Source organism: Alexandromys fortis, unplaced genomic scaffold, assembly GCF_014885135.2.
Source record: "Alexandromys fortis isolate MF-2015 unplaced genomic scaffold, M_Fortis_MF-2015_v1.1 scaffold_61, whole genome shotgun sequence".
Taxonomy (NCBI): domain Eukaryota; kingdom Metazoa; phylum Chordata; class Mammalia; order Rodentia; family Cricetidae; genus Alexandromys; species Alexandromys fortis.
In genome coordinates this window covers 2,900,900-2,928,079 of record NW_026067962.1, presented here as the reverse complement: position 1 = coordinate 2,928,079, position 27,180 = coordinate 2,900,900, and the positions used below count along the sequence as shown (strand labels likewise).

General features: G+C 35.9%; 1 protein-coding gene across 20 annotated transcripts in view; it reads right to left on the bottom strand.

Moving 5' to 3' along the window:
- Positions 1 to 4,104: 4,104 nt before the first annotated feature.
- Positions 4,105 to 27,180, bottom strand: part of Ppip5k2 (diphosphoinositol pentakisphosphate kinase 2) — a 58,877-nt gene continuing 35,801 nt past the window's right edge. For 3 of the 20 annotated variants that reach the window (XM_050153442.1, XM_050153441.1, XM_050153463.1), the window contains 8 exons: positions 23,739 to 23,903; positions 21,271 to 21,444; positions 20,032 to 20,104; positions 17,752 to 17,871; positions 16,933 to 17,031; positions 13,319 to 13,459; positions 9,101 to 9,226; positions 4,105 to 5,798 (listed from right to left, as the gene is read on the bottom strand). In XM_050153442.1, coding sequence (XP_050009399.1) covers positions 5,686 to 5,798; positions 9,101 to 9,226; positions 13,319 to 13,459; positions 16,933 to 17,031; positions 17,752 to 17,871; positions 20,032 to 20,104; positions 21,271 to 21,444; positions 23,739 to 23,903 — 1,011 coding nt within the window. In that variant the 3' untranslated portion in view covers positions 4,105 to 5,685. The remainder of the gene's footprint in view (positions 5,799 to 9,100; positions 9,227 to 13,318; positions 13,460 to 16,932; positions 17,032 to 17,751; positions 17,872 to 20,031; positions 20,105 to 21,270; positions 21,445 to 23,738; positions 23,904 to 27,180) is intronic. The other 17 variants (XM_050153446.1, XM_050153445.1, XM_050153451.1 and 14 more) reach the window with 12 other exon arrangements.

Below are 27,180 nucleotides of genomic sequence, written 5' to 3'. Positions count from 1 at the left end.
TCCTGTTACCACACAATAGCAGGAGAAGCCAGCCCACAGGAAAAAAAAAACCAGGAACCACCCATTGTTCAGTGAATTCTCCTGCTGGAATTGCATGTCATCACTCCTCATGCCTGTCCACAGGAGGGAGATGAGACAGAAGTGGCCTAGGCTACTCTTTTGTAGCTTTCATTTTCGCTCCTTGTCTTAAATGGCTACCGTAACACCTCCATTTCTTATAGATACTGTTCAATATCTTGAAACACTGATCTAGTTCAAAATGTAAAGTGTTAAGGCTTCTTTCTGGTGGCCTGGCCTGGTCATCAGTCCCAGGCTTATGGAATTTTCCATGAATGTTAATAACATGGGGGTGGACAGATAGATGGTCAACTAAGCTGTTTCAATTGTCCTAATCGAGCCCCATGAGGAAGAATGGCCTTCAAGTTTTGCTGGGCTGGTAATGAACAAGGATGTAGCCCTGATTGCTAATGATAGTGATCCTGTGAGTATGAGGTGAAATATTGTTGGGATAAACTTTGTATTATTTTAATGGGAGGAGTCAGGTTACTGATAATATTAGTGCAGATAGCCAGGAGGCTGGAGCCAACTCTGCCTTTAGACCTTAAGAAATGTATAATGATTGCTCTAACAGTTTAAGACAGTTTTAATTGGTATTTTCTTGTCTACAGTGAAAAATTATAGCCACAAGAAGTTGAAAATCTTACAGTCAATAATACCAAAAGTACATTAAGATACATGGGCTTTACAAACCTCTCTTGTAAGATATCTAAATATTAGTTGTAAAGCAAAACCCACTGTAAACTATACCCTAATACCTACAAAAGGAACACAAAAAATAGAAAACATAAATACAAACCAAAATAAAGTAGAAGTAGAAATTATATATGTTTAGGAAAGTAATAAAAGTAGGTTATCTTTTAGGGTCCATGACCTCTCCAGTCACAGGTGTTTAACTTGGTCATAGTACTAGGCAAGATTTCCCTCCCTGTGTGAAGGTCTCAAGTCCAATTACACAGCTATGAGGTACTCCCAAGATAAAAGTGCTACTATTGCACCATTGGGAACATTGTGCTGGGCTAGGCACCCTTGTGACTCACAGGCTCTATAGCTGGGTAGGATTAACAACTTTTTCTATTTTAGCAGCTTGCAAAAGACCTTTGGATATTATTACTACTAGTACCCAAGGTGATTCCTTCAAGCCTTGAGTTCAGAGTGTGTGGTGTCTTCAGCAATAGGTCCTTCAAGTTCTGGGAGGCAAAGGCAATATACTATACTGTTTTGGGAGTCTCTAGGTCTACGTTGATTAACAACTCAACAAATTTTCCATTCCTGGAACTGAGGTTTTTGTTAAGACAGCCTATGATTTTAGGGCAGCATTACCACTCAAGGTGGCATACTCCTAACTGCTGTAAGACCTCCTTCAGCCAACAGTCTTTAAGACACTGGCCCACTTTGGTGTGGTCACATGTACTATATATTCAGATGTAGAAGCATGTACAGGCCCTCTTGGCTGCTGGATTCAGTTTCAGTTCCCCTTTCATGCAGAGGACAGCTGATTACTGCTTTACCTGTGAATCTACCCCTAAATAAGTAAACCTTTATTAGATTATAATATATATGTTAAAGGTATTTTGATTTCAAAATTTATTTAAGTTAAGGATATGTTATTTTGGAAAAGAGGTTCTGTTTTTGTTTCCACAGAAGATGAGAACCTGTGGATTCATTCCAGGATAATGTGATTTGATGAAACAAGGCCTTCTGAAGGGTCTGTGTGAACCCCTAAAAATACCTCGCCCAACAAACAGCAGGAAGCAGTTTGGAGGAAACTATGCCCAAATTCCCAAATGACTGTTTATAGATGTTTGTTTTCATTTTAAAAGGATTGATTATAAGTAATTAATGGTCACAGTCCATTTCTAAATAAATAAATAAATCAGGGGGATACAATATATAGAGATGAATACTTTACCTTGGTATGGACTTTGGTCTATTGATACAAATTTAAGGTCGATTTGCTATACTGTGTACATGTATTTTTGCTCTTGTTTAAGGTATTGTTGTGCATCTTGTTTAAAAATGTAATGTATAATGAACAAATACAAATCAATAGTCATAAATAATAATCACTGTAGTTGTGTTAGATTTTCTAGATGTACAGATATATTTCAGATAAATAGGTAATCTTCAAATACTTCAAAGAACTGTAGAATATAGCACTTAAATAACTTAGCATTCTGTTGACGTGAGCATGATTGCTTCTGACAGCACCAATCTATTCCCAAGAGAATGTTGGGCACAAAAGATACTCCACTTGGAACTTGTTTTCTTCTTGGCAAAACTAGCCTTTGGGGAAAGTACTGCCCCTGCCTGGGCCACTGACAAAATTCATGATGTCCTAATTGGAAAAGTACAATACAAGCAAAAAGACTGCCAAACGTTTCCAAAACAGGGTTAAGACTGTCTTTCAAATTTTCCTGCCTCTGAAAATCGTCCATCTGTTACTCTAGGCCTTAGCCATAGTTCATTGCCCCAACATTGCAAATGAAACTTGGGGTGATTGCCCAGGTAGTCAGCTGTCTCTGCCATTTCTTCAACCTTTTAGAAGTTGCTTGATTGTACTTCCTGTTTACCCAAGTAATATTATTTCCCTTCTCGGGTCTTTGATGGGGTTGAAGACTAGATAGTCATAGTTACTTTCCTCTTATGACTTAGCCAAGCCATTTCTAATAAAAGACTTAGACACCTTATGATAGAATAACTATTGAAATATTTAGCATGTTTCTTGCTTGATATTGTTCATGCTGATTGTAATTCTAATTTTTATACTTGATATTTGTTCTTATTGTATATAGTTCTGTATTAGACTTAGAATTCTTTTATTTAGACAGAAGGGGAGGTATTGTAGGAACTCCTTCAGCGAATAGCCTTTAAGATATTGACCCACTTTGGGAGTGGTCACAGGTACTATATATGCAGATGTAAAAGTATGTGTAGATTGGCTGTTGGTTCCAGTTCCCCACTCATGCAGATGACTGCTAACCACTGTTTTCTGTGAGTCTGCCCCTAAATAAATAAACCTTTATTGTACTCCATTTCTGAGTTATTGTAGAACTCTTAGTATGCCTACCCCTAACTCCATTTAAGTTATACAGATATGTGCACGTATATGGGTTTGTGTGTATATAGATATAACTTTTTAAAAGTAAACATAATGTCTTCCCAGGGCTTCTTCAAACATCCCTAGTGTTATTTACCCCACCTCCTCCCCGATCTGTGTAAGAACCCCCCTCCCAGTTAAAGTCTCTCAACAGCTAATTAGTTTTAAATTAGATTACCCGAGGAACTTGAACTTTGGCTTATTGCATTTCTGCTGTGTAGAAACACTGAACACATTGTCACTTTCCTTCTTCCTCTATACTCTGTCCATTTATACGACTGCTGGGCACACTGCTTTTCAATACAAGATGGCTGTGATGCCCTCTCACACCTGTGAGTAGTTCAGAATGGACTAAATACCTCATTAAAATCAGGTCAGCAGGGTCTACCAACAGGGGACTTTAAGATTTAAGATATGGTGTTCCCAAGTGTGAAAGAATGAAAGATAAATAAGGAAGACTGACACCTCAGGATGACTTGATAATTCCTCAAGCTTGGCTTCTTCACCTCTTTCCTGGCTGGACAATTAACGCTGCAAAAACAAACATCTTCTAGTATTTGAAAACTCTCAAACTCCACATCTCCTGAGTCCTGTAAGAAACAGATATTTCATACAAGCTTCCATAAATAGTCTAGGATAACTATTTTGCTAGTACAAAAGAGACTCTCTGATAGTGTGTTTTTAAAAACAATTCTAGGATTCTTCAAAGCAATGAGCTTACTAAGCAATACTATTAATTTTGGCAAATAAAATAAAATTACAACTACTAAATAAAACTGAGAAAAATGAGGGCTAGCATATTTTCTAAGGTGGAAGACAGTAAACTGCTATGTGCATGATCACTGACAAGTTTTATTAATTATTACTTAATATAAAATGTTATTGGGACTTTCTATTTTGAAACATAAAAGTAACAAAGAACACAAAGCACTTGACATTCAAGTCACTCTTATTCTACAAAGAATTTTAATTCATTCCACTTAAAAAATAAAAGTAGTATCCTCACCCCCCCAAAATGAGCACATTAACCACATATTCACATACAGAAAACTAACATACATTCATTTGTTTACAAGATATATCACCATATAATCCATTTAATTCATTTACATTCAAATGAAGTATACAAACTTATTTAATTACATATAGTTTTAACTTTTGTATTTCATCCCTTTTAAAGCAACCAAGATAATATAATAACTATTCTCTACGAATCAGTTCATATAGGATGATTTAAGGTTAGAAGTTACTTTTGAAGAATTATAATAGCTCTATTTGTACAATAAGGGTGCAGTAGTTCTGAACATAAGCCTGGGGCTATAGCTTACTGCTTTATGTCATGTCATATCCAATTCCTGACTTTTATTTAGCAAGCTGCACTGTTCCATTTGTTAATAATTTCAAATGTTTCACACAATTATTTGTGCATAAAGGGGAAAAAGCACCAAGTATAGTGATTTCTTCTTTTTGTAAAAATATTAGATGAAATTTTTCAACAGTGATCTCCAAATCTCATCATTTTTAAATGACATTTACTTACTAAAAATGCTCAATCTTTTGAGTTTTCTTGGTGAAATCAACAAATACATTGAACATAAGAATGGAAACACAACAAACCTATCAGAGATGGCACTTAGTAACAGCAGAATTCAGACAACATCAACAACTCCCGTTTTTATCTGAGTCCATAGAAAAACTCTGAAAATTAAGTGTAAGATTCATAAACTTACCAGTTACAGCTCATGAAAAAAAAAAAACTTTAAAAATGCCTTTTTTTTTTTTGCTAATACAGAAAGAAAAAAAAAGTTTTCCTGATGAACCAAGTTCTCTTTATGGTAAAGAAATGTATAAAGAAAATATTTTTCTATGAATGAATTTGCAAATTTATGTGTATAAAGGTATAGTTTTCCCACCTGTATTTGTAATATTTTAAATAATTTACAATACAAAATTCAAAGCACAAATTGAAAAAATAATTCATGTTCTATATTCTCCAGTTAATAAATATTGCAGCATATGGTATAGTAACAAAACGAAAAAAATTCTAATGTAAATGGTCAACGAGATCTCTTTGGAAATGCACTTTAAGAAAAGTCATCAACGTGTGATCTTGCCTGTCCAATCCTACTGACTGCAATCTTGTGGAGATGGAAGGATGGAGAGTCACCTGACCAGAGTGCACTTTGGTACCAGTCAGCCGGATTTTTGTGTCCTTTGTCTTTGCCATAGGCACATGGTAAGCATCACAGTGACAACAACAGCAGTTGTCATGTATTTTGTCACACACAGAAAGCTGACAGACATTATTTTGAACATTTCTAGATCCCACCAAAGCTCTTCATTGGAATAAAAACAGAGGGTCCTCTGGCTTTGGAGGTGTTTAAAGCAAATAAGACAGGTATACACAGTAAAGTCTGCTAACACATGGATCACTGGTTTTGAACAGCTTCATAAAGGCTTCTTACACATCTTTTGCGAAGCAACAAGTTCCTTTCTAAGTATATGGAACTTTCAATTCTGTTGCAACTTCATCTTTTCTTCCCAGTGCTTTTCTTGTGTTCATGCCCTTCAGTTTTACCAGTTAAGCTCTTCTTCCGAGTTGAGGTATGAGAAGCAACTGCTGTAGATGGTCCGCTGACTGCTGCACCAACAGAAGAAAGAGACAGTGAGATACACAAGTCATGAAGGATAAAATAATGCTGGTGGGGATGGACTATTTTACTATAACTGTAAAAAATCATTATAAGCTTTCAATATAACATTTTAAGTTTTTAGAACTCAACACAAATATAGAAGAGTGAGACAAAAGACTATGTTCACAAAACCAACTTTTTAGTTCACTCTATACTCTTCATTGCAAACACTCAAATTCATGATTGCAAGTACAATCCATTCTGCTAATCTCGTTTATACTGGGGCCAGGCTTTTTCCCATTGGCTCCAGATACAGAAATCCAACTGCCCATTAGAACTATCTCTACGTATATCTGACAGGAATATAAAGCATGCTTAGCACTGAATATCATTTCTCTACGGGTACCATATTTCCTACACCTTCCATCTCATTACTGTGCGAGGCTGCAGAACTGGGAGGCAGAACTTGTGTCTGCCCAACATCAAAGCCAGGGCCAGTCACAGAGCTACCCTGACTGCAGTCAGAGTTCTGCTGCACAGGCTGAGGCTTGTCAGGCTGACATTTGTTCATATGACAAGCACTCAGCCAGAGACAAGAACTCCTATAACAACAGTTTATAAAGACAGCAGAAAGCGACAGAATTAGATAGTTACTAGAGAAGAATCAACATGTTTTAGTTTGAAAACGGGTCTCAATATCCATCACATAACTTGGCTAGAACTCTAGCATAAAAACTAGTCTTATTAGCATGAAGAAGCAGATGACAAGTATTGGGACAACTATAGCTGACAGAAAGGAAGAGACTTTAATTCACACATGAACTATGATTAATCTATTGCATCCACAGAAAGCCTCAGGTAGAGCAGGCTACAAGAAAAGAACTGAATTTGTGAGCTGTCAGTCACTTCCAGGGACATAATTGTACAATCTGAGTTCAGCAAATTTAACTATTTACTTTTAAAATAATACAGTATTTTTTTTTGGAGAAATATAACTGAAATACCAGAATCCAAAGTTTCTATAACATGTCATTTATAATGTCTATGATATAACTAAAGTTATTTAATATACTAAGACTAATGTACGGTATTATAAATATTTAACATAACAGGAGACAGAAAAACATCTCTCTTAAAAAGAGAAAAGTGACACAGACTAACCAGGAAATGAATAACTTAAAAAACAATTCTTAGAGCAGCAACTTCATGCTCAGTGGTGAAATAAATCCTTATGCTTATAACAAATAAAACCTTGTAAAGTCTTGAAAGAAAACCTAAGATCAAATAGGATGCTCCAAAATAAAGCATAAAAATAAAATAACTGAAATAAAAACTGGTTGGATTTAACAGCAAATTGAGGCAAAAAAGAAAACAGCAATGAGGATTACACCAAAAATACAAAGAAAGGAAGAATGAAGACAAAGAGCAGAAGCAGACATAATCAGAGTACTGAAAGACACACACACACACACACACACACACACACACACACACACACACCGAGAACACTGGCACAGGCAGAGAAAACGGAAAGTGTTAACTAGCACATCTTAGAGAAATACGTTCTTAGGGAACCAGAAATCAGTGGGCTGTCAAGGAAAAAGATCAATTCTATCCAAAACTGGATAGCAAAATTGTGTTGCAAGAATAGGCAAAGACATTTTTCTGTTGTAATAAAAAGATGATGTTGCCAAAAGGCCCAAAGTGTAAGAAATGGTAAAAAAAGTTTTATGTTTAATGAAATGAGTGAGAAATACAGACTTCAACGACGGAATGACACACATCAGAGAATGGCAAATGTGGAGAAGTATAGAGCTTTCTCTCCCCGCCCTGCTTCGTCTCTTTAAGATAAACAGTAACTCAAGGGAACTTTCACAGCATGGCACTCTGTTGTTTATACTGCATGTGGAGTTAACACACACACACACAGAACCACGGAGAAACGACAGACGAAATAAAAGGCTAAGGAAAAATCGAAGGAAGCTGCAACCTTTCTATGTATTACTCTGGATGATACGCAATTAACTCCAAGTAGACCATGAAACGCTAAGAATATGTATTTAGAGAAAGCAATAAAAGAATAATGCAAAAAATTACAACAAAAAGCAACACACATATTTAAGTGAAATTCTACAGATTACTGAATCAATTCAAAATAAAGCAGAAAACAATAAAAATAAGTATAAGGCCAATTAGTATATAAGGAATAGCAACATGTTCTGTAGTCCCAAGAGCAACCGAACCTTTTGGTCCCCTGATTACTGGCTAGGCTGACTGACACCAATCACACCTCCTCCTCTGCTGTTTTTTTTTTTTTTGCCATGGACATAAAAACAGTACCAATTTCTTAGTAAAAGAAACTATACAAATGTCAGTTTTGTATTGTATATTAAATACATCAAAATTATATTGAAGACAACTGTGCAGTATTGGACATGAGCTTTATGGCCCTTATCTGACTACAGAAGATTCAAACACCAACTGATTCACAAGGCAAGAGTACCAGGGGATCTGTTCATCTGGCAGAAATGGAGGTTAGCTATAGGAAAGCTGCAATAAAAGAAACTACCATTAGGTGAATGTTTACAATGTAGCCAAGTACTTCACATGTGTGTATTCACCTCTGACAATTCCACAAAGGAATCATTATCCAGATGTTCTTAGTGGAGACTAAGGATTAGTGTCAGGCAGGTCACAGAACTAACAAGTATATCCGCCTCACTACAAACCATAAGTTCATATTAAAAAGAAAATCTAAAAATATTATAAACTTGAAAATAATCTTGACATCTCTGCCATGCGCTTTTATTGTGAAACCACAGAATGAACAGGTTTGCAGTACCCATCTGGGATAGGGAATAGGGAGAAAGATCATCAGACCAGAGAAGCAGAGTTAGCGAGCAGAGGAAAATAAGAAGATGGAGAATGTCTTTGGCAGTCATGGTAGAAGGATCAGCATACAATCACACTAGCAAGCACTTAAAACAAAAATGCTGGCAAAAGCATTTAATGTGGGCGTCACATCACCAGACTACAAATGGAAGATAAAAAGCACCAGGTAACGATTTGTTTTTTAAACATAAAATGATGCCTTAGGCCCAATAGATACGGGAGGAAAACACGGGAGCAAAAGAGGAAAGGAAGATTACATAGATGAAAACACGTATAAATGACATGTGCATTAGATTTTGAATTCAGCATCACTACTGGGAAGGCAGCAGGAAACGCTATGATTTTTACAGCATCAGGAAAAGGCACTGCCGCCACTGTTACTGCTGTGTGGAATCCAGAGTTCAATCGCATCTCTAACCTGCTTTGCTGCTTGCTTTAGTGCTCTTTAAGGTAGCCGGTGGCGTTGGGAGGATCTTTGCAGGTGTATACGTATTTAAGGAAACTTTTCTTCTCATTCCCGGGCTGGAACGTGAGGCCATAGAGGCTGAAAAGAAATAAACAAAATATAGTAACACTACAAAACCACTTTTTACTCTCATTTTTACAATCTTGGGAGTTGAACCCAGAGCTTCATACATGCTCCGGAAGTACCATAACACTAAGACATATATCCCTAGCCTTCTTCTACTTGTTATTTTGAGATAGCCAAAGACGCTCAGTCACGCTGACTCTCTACTCACTCTGCTGCCCAGGCTGACCTTGAAATTGTAATCCTCCTGCCAGAGTCTCCTGAGAGGGTAGGATTACAGGCCTGTGCCACAAAACCCAACTACAAAAATTCTAATAATATGGTTTAGTGGGTAAAAAATCTCCAATAAGTAATAAATAAAGGTATATAGAAAAGACAAGGTTTCCAGTCAATTCAGTCAAGTCAGCTTTCTAATAAAAAGACAGTTTTCTCAGAGCCTTAACTCAAATAAATGTTTATACGGCCAATACATATTTCAACAGTATACAGCGAAGAACCCCCACACCCCAAATCCAAAGAGAAACATGCTACTTGCATCCTGCTCTAAGAGGCACTTAAAGAATGGCAGGGATTCATGGCTTATTTTTATTGCCTGTAACAAACAGCAATTTTTAAGAGAAAATCCTAATGATAAGTGCAGACTTGGCATTATTTATTTATGAGCATTTTCATCTACTGACATATCATAGTTATCAAATAGATAACTGTATGGTAAGCAGTTAAATAAATCAGGTTCTCTTTCTTTTTACACAGATGAGAGTTATCTTCCATGAAGGGAGGAGAATTTATCCATAGCCCGGCTTTCTACTCAACACGGGAGCACAGAATGGTGCAGCAAGAGCAGGTAAGGAGGTACTTTTGGCTATGAAGTCCTACGGGCAGAAACGAGACAGCACGCAGGCAGCACAGGGAGCTCACTTGCATGAGTTCCTAAGCTCTGGTGAGATGCTGCTGTCAGTCCTCTTCGATCACAACGTTTGGATTTTGTTCTCAATGAAGAAAAGACTTCAGACAAACTAGATTAGCAATTTATTCTTTGCTATAAACACCACAGAATCATTAGAGTTCTGTGCTTACTGGGAATTAAACATAAACAACAAACTCACAGTATTCATACTAAGTATAAATTCTGTAACTGGTCTATGAAATATGAGATTCAGATTATTTCATAACTGGCACATTTTATTTAGTAGTCCAAAAGAACTGGGGTGGGGTGTAACAAGGCTTTAGCAGAGTTCGGGTTTAGTACTGTTTAACAACTGATTAGTTGACTGTCCTTAACAATATCTGCTAGGGTTTTTCCTTTGACAGGAAACTTCCCCCAAAGACCATGTTAAATATAAAATGTATCAAAGCAGTTCTGCTGGATGAAAAGTCACAGAAAATAAGGTGCTCTAAACATTCAGCTTCCTTCTTAGTCAAGGATTTGCAATGGTCCTTGGGAATCTAGGTTATGGCCCAATGATCTACACTGCCCCTCCCCCCCATGTCTATCCAGTCCTTTGGACTACATTATGTTACACACCTTTTCATCCAGTTCTCTTAATAGCTAACAACATGGAATTTTAAAAAAGCTGAAAGTCTTGAGTAAAATTTCATGATACAGAGAAGAGCTCATCAGAACAAACATGACAGGAATCTAAAATTACCTCATTAATGTCATAATAATTTACTCTAATGAACTGGATTCCCTAACTATAAAAAAATGAAGCCATCACAAAATAAGAGTACTATGGAATCAATCTTAGGATTATCTTTCTCTAGCTATTACATTACATTTTTCCTAAGAACAAAGAGACATCATTCCTGTATGACTTCCAAGTCATGAACTGCAAGCTTTCTAAAATCAAATAGCATCAATAGATGCCGGAAGACCTTTTCACTTATGAGATTCATTCTATATTCTAAAATTGAAGAGTGGAAAACCTCAGCCCAGGGGAGCAGTGAAACATGAAGTTTAGGGGGAAAACAGTACACTATAATAGAGCCTATTTGGATTATCCTGGGGTCTTTGATGGAATTGAAGACAGATAGTTATAGTTTTAACTATAACTTTAGTTATGATAAAAGATAAATTAGATATAAAATTTTAGACTCACAAAGAAATACTGTAACTGTAATTCTTGCTTGATTTCAACAGAAAAGGGGAGATAAGTGAAATTCCCCTCTGTATGCTATGAATATGTTTTATTACCGCTGGTTAATATAGAAGCTGCTTCTATATATTTCTATATATTTGGCCTATAGCAGAGCAGAATAGACCTAGGCAAAAAACTAAACTGAATGCAGGGAGAAAGAAGCAGACTCAGGCAGATGTCATATAGCTGTTTAAGGAGAAAGATGCTGGAACCTTACTTGTAGGTCATAGCCTTGTGGCGATAGATAAATAAAAATGGATTAATTTAAAATGTAAGGGCTAGCTAGAATTACTCTTCAGCTGTTAGCCAAACAGTGCAGTAATTAATATAATTTCTGTGTGATAATTCCGGTCTGGGTGGCCAGGAAATCAGTGTGCAGTCTCCTTTTACAGGGAACAGCACTGTGCATTTTATTAAATTGTAGATAACAAAAATGAGACTATCTTTATTTTCCTGACTCATTCTTATTTATAATTTACTTCATTTGGAGTTTATGGATGCTTAGAATTGGACAATTCATATAGAAGATCTGAAATTAAAGTCTGCTTTCCAAAGGCAGCTCCAAAGTGAAATACTTTAGAAACATCCTCATTATCACTACTGACTGACATCTGGCCTATACTACCGGAAGCAGAAGAAATGGGAAAGGGTATAATCACTTTGAAGGATGGAGGAACATCATTAGGACAGATTAAACTATGAACAGTTCTCCTCAAATATACAATGTGATAGCCCAGGAAAGGGGAGAGACCTTAAGACTGGAAAGTGCTATTAATTCTAAGAACTTCAATGTCCATCATTTTATGCTCAGGCAAAAAAAAATACTTACAGCGTATTAGAAAAGAGGATAATATGCAACGAAAGTGTGTGGTTTCCTAAGATGTAACTAGAATAGTTCTCTCCTCAAATTAATGCTTTCCAAACCAGAAATTTCAACATTCTGAGGGATGCGCTGAGCTAAAAATGGCAAGTGCCACCTGATGTTTAATCTTTGCAAAAAAGAAAGAAAAAAATTGTCCTAATAACAAAAAATGCTGCAGAAATCTGAATTGTTTATAAAATTTGAACCTTTTTTGAACCTTTTACACATCAATGTATCTCTAGGTCCAGGGAGAACACAGTCAATTCCAAACTTACATAGCGAGGAAGTCTCTTAATCCACACGAATGCATTCTTAACACTTTTTTTTGTTTGTTTGTTTGTTTGTTTTTTTTTGTTAGGCAGGATTTCTCTTTAGTGCCTACCCTGGAACTAGCTCTTATAGACCAGGCTGGTCTCAAACTCACAGAGATGGTCTCCCTCTGCCTCCCAAGTGTTGGGACTAAAGGCGTGTGCCACCATGGCCTGGCTCAGACTATTTTCTTTTTCTTTCTTTCTTTCTTTCTTTCTTTTTTTCTTTCTTTTTTTCTTTTTTTTTTTTTTTTAAGAAATACAGTTTAAAAGCCTTTTGTTCTAATTTGGTATCTTTGATAAAACACCTTTCTAAAGCTGAACGTGGTGGCACAACTTTTATAATCTCAGGTTCTGGGAAGCAGAGCAAGGAGGAACACTGTGAATTGGGGAGAGAAACCCTGTCTCAAAAAATGAAACAACACAACAGTTACAATTAAATGTCTCAACTATTTAGCAAATATGGTGAGGGATGGGCAAGTGTGAGTTCATGTGAACCATTCTGTAAATTACAAAAAAGAATGTGAGCTTTCCAGCATGTATAGTTAAAAAAGTTTAAAAGGTGCTAATTCTATGATATTGTTTACTTTTTGCTAGAAAAAAGATTTGGGTTTAGAATCAAGAAAAACAGTCTACTACCCATGTGTAATACAAAGGAATTACTAATATTATTCCTTTACCTATGTCTCTCTTAAAAATCTATCACAATTATTATTGAATTTGCATTGCTAAAATTTGGGTTATATGTAGGTAATATCTATTGTCTAATAATAAAATATAGCAAAGGTAAATTCCATACATATTTCAGGGACCTTGCGTAGAACTTCAGTTGATGGAGAAGCAATGGAAGCCAAAAAGTCATCCACTTGCTTTAAAAACAGGGCATTGTGAAGAGTCTCCAGAGGACAGATAGACGGTACCATGGAATACAGCTCAAAGCCTAAAAGAGAAGAAACAAATAATGGAACAGTAAGGTTGGCTATTTCAAAACTCAATCATTAGAAAGCAAGGCAACTTACTTAGGACTGGAAAATTCAGGTTTTTTACATGCAAACACACAAGATTTTTCAAGTCATGACACCAGATGCTATGCAACATGGAACCAAAACAAGATACGACCATGATCACTTTAAATGTCATCAGACAGTACAGCATGCACACAATGTTCCAATGTCACAAAAACCTAAGTACAGGAAGGAGAAAACCTGGGATGTAGGGGAGATAAATGTTCACTTTTTAATCTTTCAATGTCAGATCTATTTAATAGATGAACAAGCTGATGCTATATTTCCCTTAGACCAAGATGTACTTCAACAATCAAATAATAAAGAAGAGAAATTCAGACACAAATTTGAGGAGTTAATTAGGTAGCTAATTGTGAAGCACAAATTGTGATTTTTCTCTAAGGCCATTAACACCCTAATGTGGTCCTTGGGCAACACTTCCTCAATCAGGCTGGACTTAAAATTCTTAAACAATCCTTTACTGAACGGCAATAATTTCATTTTTTGAAATCCCTGGTTGAGCAAAGTTAGACCAAGTAAAAAGCAAATAAACTGCAAATATATTCATGTTTAACCATTGCACAGGCATACAAGATTTTCATGATGAATCATGCAGCAATATGTTAATATAATCAATAACACAAAAGCACTTATACACACAAATTACTTTCCTAAAACAAAAAAACTAGTTCCTCAATTTAATAATAAAATTATCTATTTAACCTTTATTTAACTGAATGGCTTTAAAAGCTACTGCCATATACTTTAAAAATAACCAGTGCTTCCCAAAATTCAAGTTAAGTCTTCTCGAAGAATATCCGCAACACTCAAATTTACATAAAAATAGATTATTATTAGTTAAAAAATAAGTCATCTAAACTCAGATTGCAAACTAGGCTCTTCTCCATAGACATATGATCATTTATGCGATTACATGCTATTGGATTTCTTTACAATTTGGGAGGTACTCAAGAATTGCTGGAATTCTCAGTTGGAACGGGGAACATTTTAAAAAGGGAATTGAATATTGTTATGAAAATAACCAAAGGATTAATAAAATTAATGCTAGATTTCCAGGTGCAAACCAAAGCATGACAGACCGTTTCATGTAATGTTAGACAAAACAAAACAAAAGCAACGATAAAATGGCACAGCAGCAGCTAAAGCACCTCACTGAGTTCCCACTGAGGAACGAAGCTTTACAACTCCCTTTCTTCTTAAGTACAAGTGGTTCATGCAAACAAGCACAAATCCTTTCTTTGCAGTTCTCTAGACAATATGCTTTTCTCCTTTCTCAGGGTGCTCAGCCGTCTTTTGTGAGGGCTCCTTTCATTTGCCTGCTGAATTTCAAAACAGCAAAGGACGTCTGATCAAATTGCTCTAGACTACACCCTCGCCATTCGTCTCAAACAGCTCTTAATGTACAATGAAAGGGTTAGTGCCGCAGTCTCAAAAGCCACCCTGCTGACATGTTTGGAAGCTACGAAAACATACCACTGGAGCCAGAGGAAGCAGAGCAGCACCTACTGAGGGATAGGGATGCTGCACAGAGGCCCAGAAAATAAGGTAAACACTGCCAGAAGACACTTGTGCACCATGTTCCTTAGCTAAAGATGGAGGGAGGGAAGTCCAGGATGTGGGTTATAGACAGAAATAACATGAAAGTCATGGGAAATAAAAAGTGAAAACGTCACATGACAATTCACAGGACAGATAAGACAGAATAGCATTAAAGAAGAAGAAATATCAAAAACCCCAAAGGAATATTTCTAGAATTGAAAGGAATATACTTCTGTGCAATAAGCTGCATAATGTAGACAAGCCACATTTAAAAGAAAAAGCCTAAACCAAAGGCTACAATATTACTCTTATTTTCTATTAAATTTAAGTACTACTTTTACCTTTCGTTAAACATAGAACTTTCCCAGAAAACCCAGAGCTTGCTTTGAAAACAAAGGCACTCATACAAAAGACTATAGCTCCTGTAGTGGTTTCTGAAAGATGCTTTTCTTCTAGGACTTACTAAGCATTACTAACCTTTAGAAATTGCAACTGTTATCAAATCAGATTTCTAGGACTTACTAAGCATTACTAACCTTTAGAAATTGCAACTGTTATCAAATCAGATTTTTTTTTCTCCAAAAAGTAACATTTAAACAGCTACACTTAAGCAAAGCATATTAAGCTATTTGGTTAAATTTTCACTTGAGGATGAGGTCTTCTTAACTTTGTCAAAGAAGTATTAGCCAGCTGTAATGTAGAAGTGTTAAACGGTCCAAATGGAGATCATAACTGTGTGTCGATTCTTAGGCTTCATAAAGGTCCGTTTTTGAAAGACTTATTGAAAGACTTATTTGCAGTTTTAAAAAAACAAAGTTCCAGCGATAAAAGTAACTTCACTACAAGTGAAAGCAAAGTCTATGTGGGATTTGAAAGCAAACAGAAAGCCAGGTGTGATGTCTTTTGTCTGTAATCCAAGCTCTCGGGAGGGTCGACACAAGATGACTGACTGCAAGGCTGAATTCAAGCTGGTCTACACAATGAGCTCTATGCTAGCCTGTCTACAATATCAGGCTCCACCTCAAGCAAAACAAAACATTCCCAAAACACAACCAATCAGTAACTTTTCCGCCTGGATCGACATCAAGCTCTTAGCAAAAACCTAAAACACCACAACTCAATTCATAACAGAAGTCATGGACACACTCCTATCCAGCGTCACTATAATGGAACCTGATTCTTTTAACTTTAGTTTTCTTTCGACCAGGAAGTCTCCAAATGTTTAGAAAAAGCAAAGGCACCAAAAGGCGAAGACTACTGGATAACAGTAAACCATAGGTATAGCCACCCAAGGACAGGTTGATCCTGGATCATCTCCGGAGCCATCCACACTTCATCGAGTTCTGTTCAGAGAGCCAGCCGTCTGCTGCAGTGTCCCTCGCGGCAGCTGGCTCCCAAGACCTTTACAGAGACATGTCTCACTGGGCTCTTTGACATGGGTTGCTTTGGATTTTGTTGAATAACTCAATAAAACAATGTGATCAGAAAAATAATTAGAAAAAAATGTTAAGAATTAAGAAGAAATTTAGGAATAGTAATTGTATCTTTAAAAATTATATAAACTGATCACTTAAGAAATTAGAATTTCCTGGTGTTAATTCAGAATTAAGGCTCATCATTACTGTGGCCATTGGACAATTTCATGAGTGATGCTCAATTATTGTGGAAATCACAACAGAAAAGAGAAGAAGACAGTATCAGTGGTTTGGTAAGTAAGTTGGGATTGTATGCCAACTGAAATGAAAGATGGATAAATACACGATACTGTGTATCCCACATTTTAAAATAAAAGAAAAAATTAAAAAGGGATGAAGCAGGGAGTATCTTTTAAAATAAAAAGCAAACGTACCATTGGTTGGGTGTCGAGCAAATGAGATAGAAAACCTTTTAACAGCAGACCCGCGTGTGGCGTCTGAGAAAGAGAAAAACAGGTCCCTGAAGATCATAGCTGCCAAAAGAAGAACACTTAAAACAGAGGGAACAACAAACACGTGAGGAAGTCAGAACTGGGTGACATGCAGAGGGAAGAATGAGAAAGCCGAAGACTGGTTAGAAGCAGTAACTGGCTTGATGGTACAGGCAAAATGTTTAATGAAATACACAAAAGAAAGAAAAGCAAGATGACCTGGCAATTCCAGTAAATCCATGTTTTACTATTTGTACAGATAAGAGCAAACGTTTTAAACAGTGCTGATCCTGCAAGAGCTGAAAACATCCCTCCTATCACAAGGGACAAATTTTCACGAGTCTCAGAGACATTCTGAATATCAGAATGTTAAAACTGAAGTCATATTAACAGGAAACTTAAAAATAGCCCGTTCTATTTATTTCTATAAAAATGATGGCCAATATATTTTCTCTCACAAATAGACATTCTATTCTATTCTATGCTAAATAGTTTGTTCTTTATAATCTAGGTTCTCATTCAGCTAAAATAATGATGAAGTTATAAAATTTTCTATTTTAACAGACCATTTATTGTGCATGTAGTCTAAATCTGTTATTGACTACCAGAACCTAGACCCCCAGAGAGCACTGACAGTTGTGTGGGAAGAAGTAGCTAGGGCTCCACTGCAGTCTGTGGCCTTAGACTTGCTTTGGAGAAACACTGCTCATGAGTGTGTGCATGAGTGTAGGTATAAATCTGTGTGTGCTTGTGTGCACATACCATCTATGCAGCCAGAAGAGGTCAGCTTTTTACGATGAGTACGAGCATAATCCTGTAGGTTAGGTGCACTTGAAGAACCCCCGAGCACTGAGGTGCTAAACAGGCCCGCACAGTGAGACCCTGATGGGAGTTAGAGAAGATACATACAACAACGGGTGTTCTTCCATTCACATTGGGAATGCATGCAGCATGCAATCAACATGGCTCTTACCAACGCACAGACAGCCTTTGGCAGTGCCTTGAACAGATTCGCAATATGCTTGCAATAGTCTAGTGATACCTATTTGAATTCAGTGCTTCTAAAGGCCACTATTATTCATCACAAACACAAATGGAGTAATTTAGTGCTGGGTAAAATGCCTTCTTTGAAAAATAAGCCAACAAAATAATCAAACATATACATGCTAAAAGTACTAAAAATACCACCATGAAAATTAATTTCAGAACAGAATAGAGTCTTATCACAAATACGTGAGAGGAAATTTTATATATCATATATATTATTTATGTGTATATAGTTGAGCAAAAATTAAGTCACATTAGGTACTTTATAATATATATCTTAAAATGATTTTTCCTGATGCCCCTGAATTAAGAATTATCATACTTTCTTATGAAAAAAGAATATTTATTAATGAAAACAGACAAAAGTTATTCCTTTTCAGGCTCTTAACAAGTGACTTAACATAGTAAGCTTTTAATAAAGGCCTCCAAAAAAAAGGCCATCAAAAAATAAAACACAGCCAGTATAAATCAATGCTTTGTTTGTAGCAAGTCTTCCCACTTAAAAATGTTCACCACTGAGAAAAGTATAAATAATATCTGTAAAATATATAATATGATCAGTCAATGAAAGAAAGCAATGTATGATCACATAAAGATACCACAGGAAGACCAAAAGCTCAGGATAGCTCGAGGTAGTAAACTAAAGAAAGAGCTCAGGTTTATAGGCACCAACACAGTTCAGATTCTACAGATTTTAACACATTATGTTAACTATTTATGTTCTGGGCCAAGCGTATATAGACAGGCAGGTACAGAAGAGAATATGCCATTGCTCCCCTCTGTCTGCAATGAGCATGAGGTCAGTGGCTGAGAGGAGTTCAGCAGTGCTGCTCTGAATACTCCCAAGGAAGCGGTTGTTTACAGTTCAGCCAAGGGCAGGGCTGCCTGGACTGGAGTGAGCTACTCCTGATGAGAACCAGCTCACCCAGAGAGGGTATTTAAAGGTCTTTTTACTTTACTTGCTCCTTTATCTTTTTATTTTCTTTTTTATTTGTACCTGAAACCATCATCTTTTGGTATATTCACTGGTAACCACCAGCTGATACTTTTGCACTTTCCTTTGGAATGTGTTCCAAATTCATTTTGAGTTCGTGAATATTATTTCTACAAAGTAAGGGCTTTCATGGCAGCATCCATTCACAGACCTTAAGCTAGTGCCACCACTGCTCTGGGCAGTACTCACGTGAACGTCAGGTTAGCAAGAGACACTGCCCCCCAGTGCTTCCTCTGCCACATTTAAAACAGCTATATTATGTTATTAGTTTGACATTTGTAGCTGGGGAGGGTGGGGCCTGTCTTTAATCCCAGCTACAGAGACAGGTAGATTCCCGTAAATTTGAGGCAAGCCTACTGTAAATATCAAGTTCCAGGACAGCCAGGAATACATAGAGAGACTCGTTCCAAAATAAATAAGTAAATTTAATAATAAGAGATTTATTTATTTATTTATTTTAATACAGTGGTACCTTTTCCTCCTTACCTGACTACCGGGTTTGTTTTACGGTACCAAGTATAGAAGAAGGAATCACATACATGCTGGGCAACTGCTTGGCCACTGACCTATAATAGCCCAGCCCTCTTATGACTACCAATCTCTGAAATAAGGTTTTCTTCATAAATTTAAGCATTAAAAGTCTCGTGTCTATAATCCCAGCAGGTTTCCATACGTTCACAGACAAGCGGGACTCTAGAAATCTTACAATAGCATCCCTCCCTCAAAAGAAAGGATGGGAAAAACAAACAAACAAAAACCTAACACTGGCACTTGGTCACCACAGAGCAGTCATTCAAAGGGTTAGACAGCAACTTCTCGTGGGAAGAAAATCATATCTTCCTTGTGAGTTCTATAATCCAACAATTATGAACTCGTGCACATTAAATACAAACTAAAGCATAGCATTTGGTCATGATTTTCCCACCTTAGAGTCCTATACGTGTGCCTAACAGTGAGAGTTTCAGGAGGGTTCAGAGCACAGTTCCCTTTGCACCACATACCTACAGTAGGGCTCTGCTTCTGTTCCACAAGAGTTCGTGGTGTTCGAAGATAGTTGGCATTTTCAGAAACAACCTGCGTAGAGCAAACAAAGAGTGAAATACGCCAACAAAATGAATTTAAAAATCCATTTTATATGCAGCCTGTTCCAGACAGACAAAGGTTAATAAGCTGTATGATAAATATTAGTAGAAATATTTAAAACATGAAAGATCATGCAAGATCCCTTCTGAAGGGAGTCCAGTTTCATGAGGTCCTTGCAATGAAGTGGTGTGAGGCAGGCATTCAGAATGGAACACGACAGATGAAAGGAAGCGATCCACAGATGGATGGAATTTCACTGTCTCTTAAGAGAAGCCCACTGCCCACTGTTAAACAGCTCCTGTATTTAGAGGAAAACAACCACAAACCAGAGAGATGCCAGACAGACACTGTTGAAATCACCATACAATTTCTGATCCATGCATGGGCTTTATCAGAGTAACCTTTAAATAGTCAGCCTTAGTGGATACCGTAATCCCTTTTCCTATAATCCAATGCATTACGTTTCCAAGAGGAAATAGCTGAAATAATCAGAAGTCATGTGACGGCAGACCTTCCATTGTAAAATCAGTGTTTTAGTTTCGAATGTCATCAAAGAAAGTCCTTCTGACGTTACTTTCATGGGAACCACGTTTACAAATTCATACATGCCTGCTGTTGTGTTTGGGAAACACACTGTATACTTCAAGTTATGTACTTCCAGATAAGGGAGTCATAGAGACCATCAATATCAGATATCTGCCGCTAATTAAGACCAGGCCACATAATTTTTGATGTTTTTAAAATTTTCACAATCACACAAATTCTAAATGGAATGAAGTGATAATGACGGGGTATCAAATATTCTTACCATCAAATTGTATTAATTTTGTTTCTTGAAGTTCACAGGAAACTATGGTCAAAGAAAGATTTCTTTCTTTTCTAAATCATTTTTTTTATTAGCATGGTTCGAAATCCAGGAGAATTAGGATTTTTAAAACTCCTGTGTATTTAAGTTTGCCAGTAAAAACACTAAATGCACGCAACCTAAGTGGTTTCCTTCCATCAAATGTTCCATATTGGAAGTATTTTAAGTGGACTTAAATTTAAGACAGAAGGATTTCCTCTATGTAAGCAAGGGATTAGATGTCCTCAGAAACAGCTGTTTGTTGCTCTGAATGCAGGAATGGAAAATGTTTAATGAAATAAAGTTTAAAAACCTGTTGCCATGAGCCAAAAATACTGGATGTGAAAGCCAATGATTTGGGGGAGACAGGGGAAGAGGTGATTTGTTCCCCTGATCTGCGTCTTCGACGCCCAGTACCCACACCACTGGTATAATGCAGCCAGGTACCAGTACCCTCTGGGCTAGACACACTCAGGGGGCTCTCTTCCTGGAAGTAAGAAAAAGGGCAAAAAAGAAAAAAAAAGAAAAGAAAAAGAAAAAAAAAGCAGAGCATGCAAAGTTAGATACATTAGAGCCAAATGATCAGGAAGAAAAAAAATACAGTTTATTTGCATTTGCTAATCAGTTTTTCCCCCCCAAACCAAATTATTACTTGTTTGTGAGCCAAATATTTAAATCCCTAAGAAATTCTAGAATCAGCAAATAGCACCAACAACCATGGAAAGATTGCAAGCTATATTGTCTACTAGCTGCTCTTCTCCCTGAAATCTAAAAAGTCAGTGTTGCTTTTGAATGGAAATTATTTAAATATAAAAGGTATTTTTGGTTTATTTTAGATATTAGATATTAAAAAGATTTTGTGTTCATTTTAGTTGGATTTTTCCATCTAAAGCACCAAGGGGTAAAATGAATTTGATGTGTCACTTAGAAAAGGAAATGAGTCGGCCATAGCTGTAAAATTCAGAGGGGTAAGATGAATAGAGATCTCAAGTTCCAGTGTCTATGCTCTGTGGCCAGCCTTTCTGGGAGAGCTGGGAAGCTCAGGAGACCAAGCCTACAGCCGACTCCCTCACTCGGCACACTGTCCAGCTCTGTGTGCCTTTTGGAAAAACAAGCTTCTGACATCCAGGGAGATAGAGGAGGCTAGAAAAAGTCTCCAAGTTTTTAATTGAATAATTTTTCTTATGAAAATAAGAGTTTGGCACAACACAGAAGTAATCTCTTCAAAGTAACTATTTAAACATTCATAAGAAAATGTTTTAAAAATGTGTGCTGAGTTTTAAGAACTAACCACAGCAGTAGTTCTATTGAAGGATTTATACTAGTGATATACAGATCTTTTGGAGGGCAGAGGAAAAGGTATAATTGTGAAATTTTAAAGAATTTGATTGACTGAAAAATGTTTGTTCATTAGTGTCAAAAGCACTGCCTTCACACAAATGGTGGTTTAAGTTCTATTAGTTTTAGGTAATTTCTATTTTGGAGTGGGTTTTTTTTTTTTTTTCTATGGTTAAAGATATCTGGACAAAGTTTCATATATTCCAGTTTTTTATTGAATTTTAGTAGAACAAATGATCAGAAGTAGTTAATGTCCCTCTTCTTTTTAAATTAACCTTTTACAATTAAGTTAAAAGAGCATATTAAAGAAACACTAGCACAATTTCTTTATAAAGTTATGATGATAAACTTCATGAAGAGTTTCCCCCAACATATAAATGTCAATTATTTAAAAATTCAGAACACTTATATTATTGTTATAAATGGGGGGAGTGGAAATTACCACAATTCTTTTTGTCCCTTATATTATAGTCAAGTGCTTGATAATGTTAAACATATCTATGTCTTTTGACATATAAACATCAACAGAAAGTATCTAATTTAAGAGTTATTGGTCTTTCTCCTAGGAGCTTGACTTTTTACTTCCTATGAAGAGATTTAGAAAAATTAAGCACTGACCTTAAACAATACTAGGAAGATCGTAAACAAACTAGGTAACTCAAAGTTTAAAGTACAAAATACTTATAGACAGTAAAAGTTAATTTAACCTTCATCCTAACTCTCAACTTTACTTTTATGCTGTTTAAATATTATTCCATAACTGAACATAATTGGTTTTACTTAATTATAGATCTTAATAGAGAATTAAAATTTTTCATCACTATATCATCAAGCTTTCAAATTCCTATGTATATTTCTGCCACCAGGCTAATAAAACCTACAGTGTTACTAGTATCAGGAATCATTTAAGCATCTCAGGGAATTCTTACTTCCTTTTATCAAAAAACATTACTGAAACATTAGGCTTTTAGCAAGTTATTTACTGAAGAATAGCTAAAGTGACAGAAGAAAACTAGATGAGCCAATTCAGCTCTTAATCAGCCTCAACCCCAGCTTCGGTCAGCGCTGCCAGGAGAGCCACACAAACTCTAATCCTAACACCGATCTCTCGGGTTTCCTTTGCTCATTTGTTCGGCAGAGTGTAAGCCAGACTGGCCTCAGCTTCATTAAGAAGTCAAGGGTGACTTTGAATTCCTGATCTTCCTGCCTTTACCTCCAGAATGCTATGACCATAGGTAGCTGCTACTAGGCCTGGTCGATTCGATATGTATTTAATAGCATCTCTCTCTTTTGTTAATATTTGTTTGGAAAAGATAAGATAATGTTGATAATTAAAAATTTGTCAGGGTTCCTAGCAGTAAAATTAAAGCTGTATTTTCTTTCCAGTTTTAATTAATATGTAGTTAGCTTCCTCTAAACAAAGCACTCTTCGTGGATACTCACTTCATTTGTAGGCACCTTCCGAGACCTTGGAAGTGGTGACTTCCGGTGTATATGAATTGGCTCTGATACCATGGGCTTAAACAATATTACAGCTCGATCGACTTCATCTCTTTTAGAAGTATGAGGTTCATCATCATCAGGTTTAAGAGACCTTCTGCCTTCATTCTATGAGAAAAGAATACACAGTACTTAAAATTCAGATTAAAACAACTCTGCTGAGTCAGGTGCGATGGTACATCCCAGTAATCCCAGAACTCTGGAATCAAGAATTTGAGTCCACAGAGTAAGAAGACCTCATTAACTCTCCCAAACAAACTCTGAACACCAATAAAATGCTTCTGATAAATCTAACAACCAACTAGAATAGTTATAACATAAAAGTGTTTCCTCAAGTGAATTGACATTAATGTAATTCTTAGGACATCTTAATATGCCAGGTACTGTAAGAGACAAGTAAGTTCTGTGGGAGAGTTAAGCCTAAAATCATAACTATAACCATAGAAAACCTAGTCTTTATCCAAAGTTCATCAAACAAGCAAACAGATAAACAATACAGTCAAATGACAATGAAAAATGGACTACAAATTAAAAAAATTCCTGTAGTTAAATTCTACAGTAAATACAGTGTGCTAAGAACTCTGACAAATGAGACACAGTCCCAGGTTGTAAGAATCTTACAGTATAGGAGACAGACAAGTTAAAAACTTCTACCAGTATCTACCTGGAGTAGAAAGAGGAAACTAGGTCATAGACATTCAGCAAAACACAGGTTTTAAAGCAAGAAGAACAAAAAAGCCAGGGGACTTCACCAAAAACGATCTGCAATAATCAAGACTGTGATGTTGATAGAGACAAAAAGGTCAAAGGAATAATAGTAAATTAAGAGTTCAAAAATAAATTCACTTAAATAAGAATGTGTTCAGAATATCAGAAGTGGTAGTGCAGACAGTTGGAAAACATTATTCAATATATGATTTTTTTTTTGTTTTTGTTTTCGTTTTTGTTTTTCGAGACAGGGTTTCTCTGTGGTTTTGAAGCCTGTCCTGGAACTAGCTCTTGTAGTTATTTACACAGGAAAACAAGAAAAGTCCCTGGATTTCATATCACACATATCATATCAAAGAAAAAAAATTAATGTCATTAAAGAAATATGGAAAAAATACAATACCAAATTTAAAAAGGTATCAGGAAAGATTAAAGAAAATTAATATAGCACAATCTGCCTAGGAAGTTAAGCTGCACCACAAAGGTACTATGCTAAGGAAATATACATATACATTACAATTGAACATTACTGTGATATAATTCCTACTCTAAAGCACTAACACTCTGAGTGTAAATAAATATTGACTATATATAAACAATAATGGCTGTGGAGTATGTCGTAGATTCAAAAAATATGTAAGAAACAGAATATAAAAAATGAGATAGAGAATTTAAAAAAATTAAAGTATCTCAAGACACACTACATATTCTACTAAGTCATGTTATTAACCTCATGTTAACCATTAAAAAATAATAGTGTAAAATAAAGATGTCCCATGTATGAAAATTTCAAAGAAGGTAGTGAGGGGGGAAGGAATATAAAACACATAGAACAAAGAAAAAAAACAGTACGATGGTTTAATATTCCATAATAAATTGCAAGTAAATCATATTTTATTTATTACATGTTATAATTAAAAGACAAAGACTGTGAAGACTAGATAAAAAAAATACATTCTATTTAAAAGGAAACACATTTTAAACATATGAATCCAGACAGGTTGAAAGAAATGAGTTGAAAAATTATACAAGAGAGACATCACTCAACCATTCTCAGCTATGTAACTGAGTAAGTCCTAACAAGGACGGACATGGCAGGAGCCACTTCATGTAATTAGTCAGTGACTCTTACACGCATCTAAGCAGAACTGAACACGGTGACTGAAATGATTTTATATTATGTGGTTCAAATGTGGAACCTGAGAATGGCGCAGAAACCAAGAACAAAAACATTAGATATAAAAAGGGACCTTTCATCATGAGAAAATAGCTAATTTATAAGGAAGATGGTAAAAATATGATTAGAAACAGACACATATACACTTGAGAAAACCAGCAAGGAAGTGGCAATAATATGTATACCAGATTATTTTTGATTGATAGCTAGCTACTGGTGCTCTCTGGCTACACTTTACAGTTATGGTAAATTATGAATATATCGGCTTCGGTTAGGACTAAACACCTATTTTTATTAAATACGACCATGTGGTTAGAGAGTTATTCAATAGTTACCCAGCCAATTTCTTCATTAGAAGGAAGCAAAAAGATATCCTGTCAGGTGACTCTAGCAAAAAAAGTCAAGTACAGGCTTAACTTTTCTATGTAATTGCTTGTTTGATATTACTTCCCCATCAATGTATGGACAAGACAGGTCCCAAAACATTAAAGACAAAACACTCAAATCATTCTCTGACAACTTGCCTTGAAGTCAGTGGCTCCTAGGAAAAGCCCAGTAGACTTTCAACATGGTTGGAATTATATCTTATGTCTCAAGTCCAGAAACCAAGGAAAAGAGTAAACTGGTGAATAAAATACGTTCACATAATGCAGCTAACATGATAATTTAGTTAACAGTAAATTTATAGCTTCATGTGAAATATGAGAAACAGAGAACTTCAAAAAAGATGGCCTGACTTTGGATCAACTTGAGTGGCACACAGGACAAAGGAAATGGAAGCAGAAGGATGGAGACGGTACAACAGCAGGTGAAGCTCAAGACGCGCGGATGCAGACAGAGCCGCTCGGAAACTGTTGGCTCCTGAAAAGATCAAGATGCCAGAACTTTCCAAGGCTCATTAAACAAATAAGCATGGATATGAAGAATTACTGATAAAAAATAAGAAACATCATTACACATCTCACAGAAAATAAAAAGATAATCCAAGAATATCATTGACAACTATAGACCCTCAATTTAAAATTTTAAAGAAAACCAAAGTATATATATAACCTAACATGTATTAGACATGGAAACTCTAAATTGTACATCAAATAAATTGATCAAATAGTTAAAATATTCATAAATAATTTTAAGTTACACATGTTAGTTTCCTAAACAGCAAAATTTAATAATTAAAAAAAATCAGAACATAATCATGCCAGTTTTTGAAAACATGCTCCAGAAAGCACCTAGTCCCAAACACAGTAAGGCAGAAACAGAAGAATCCACTCTAAGTGCTCAGCACTGTGTTCAAGATGAAGCAGTCCTCAAACAAAATAACAAAAAACTACATGTACTTACCCATTCTAAACAAAGCTTAAAATCCAAACAACCCAAATCAGATAAAATTCTGAAATTTTCTAATAGACATGAACATGTTATTTACTCAGATTGCATATATATTTAAAATTTTTAAAGAATGATTTATTTTTATTTTTGTATATGGTTGTTTTGCCT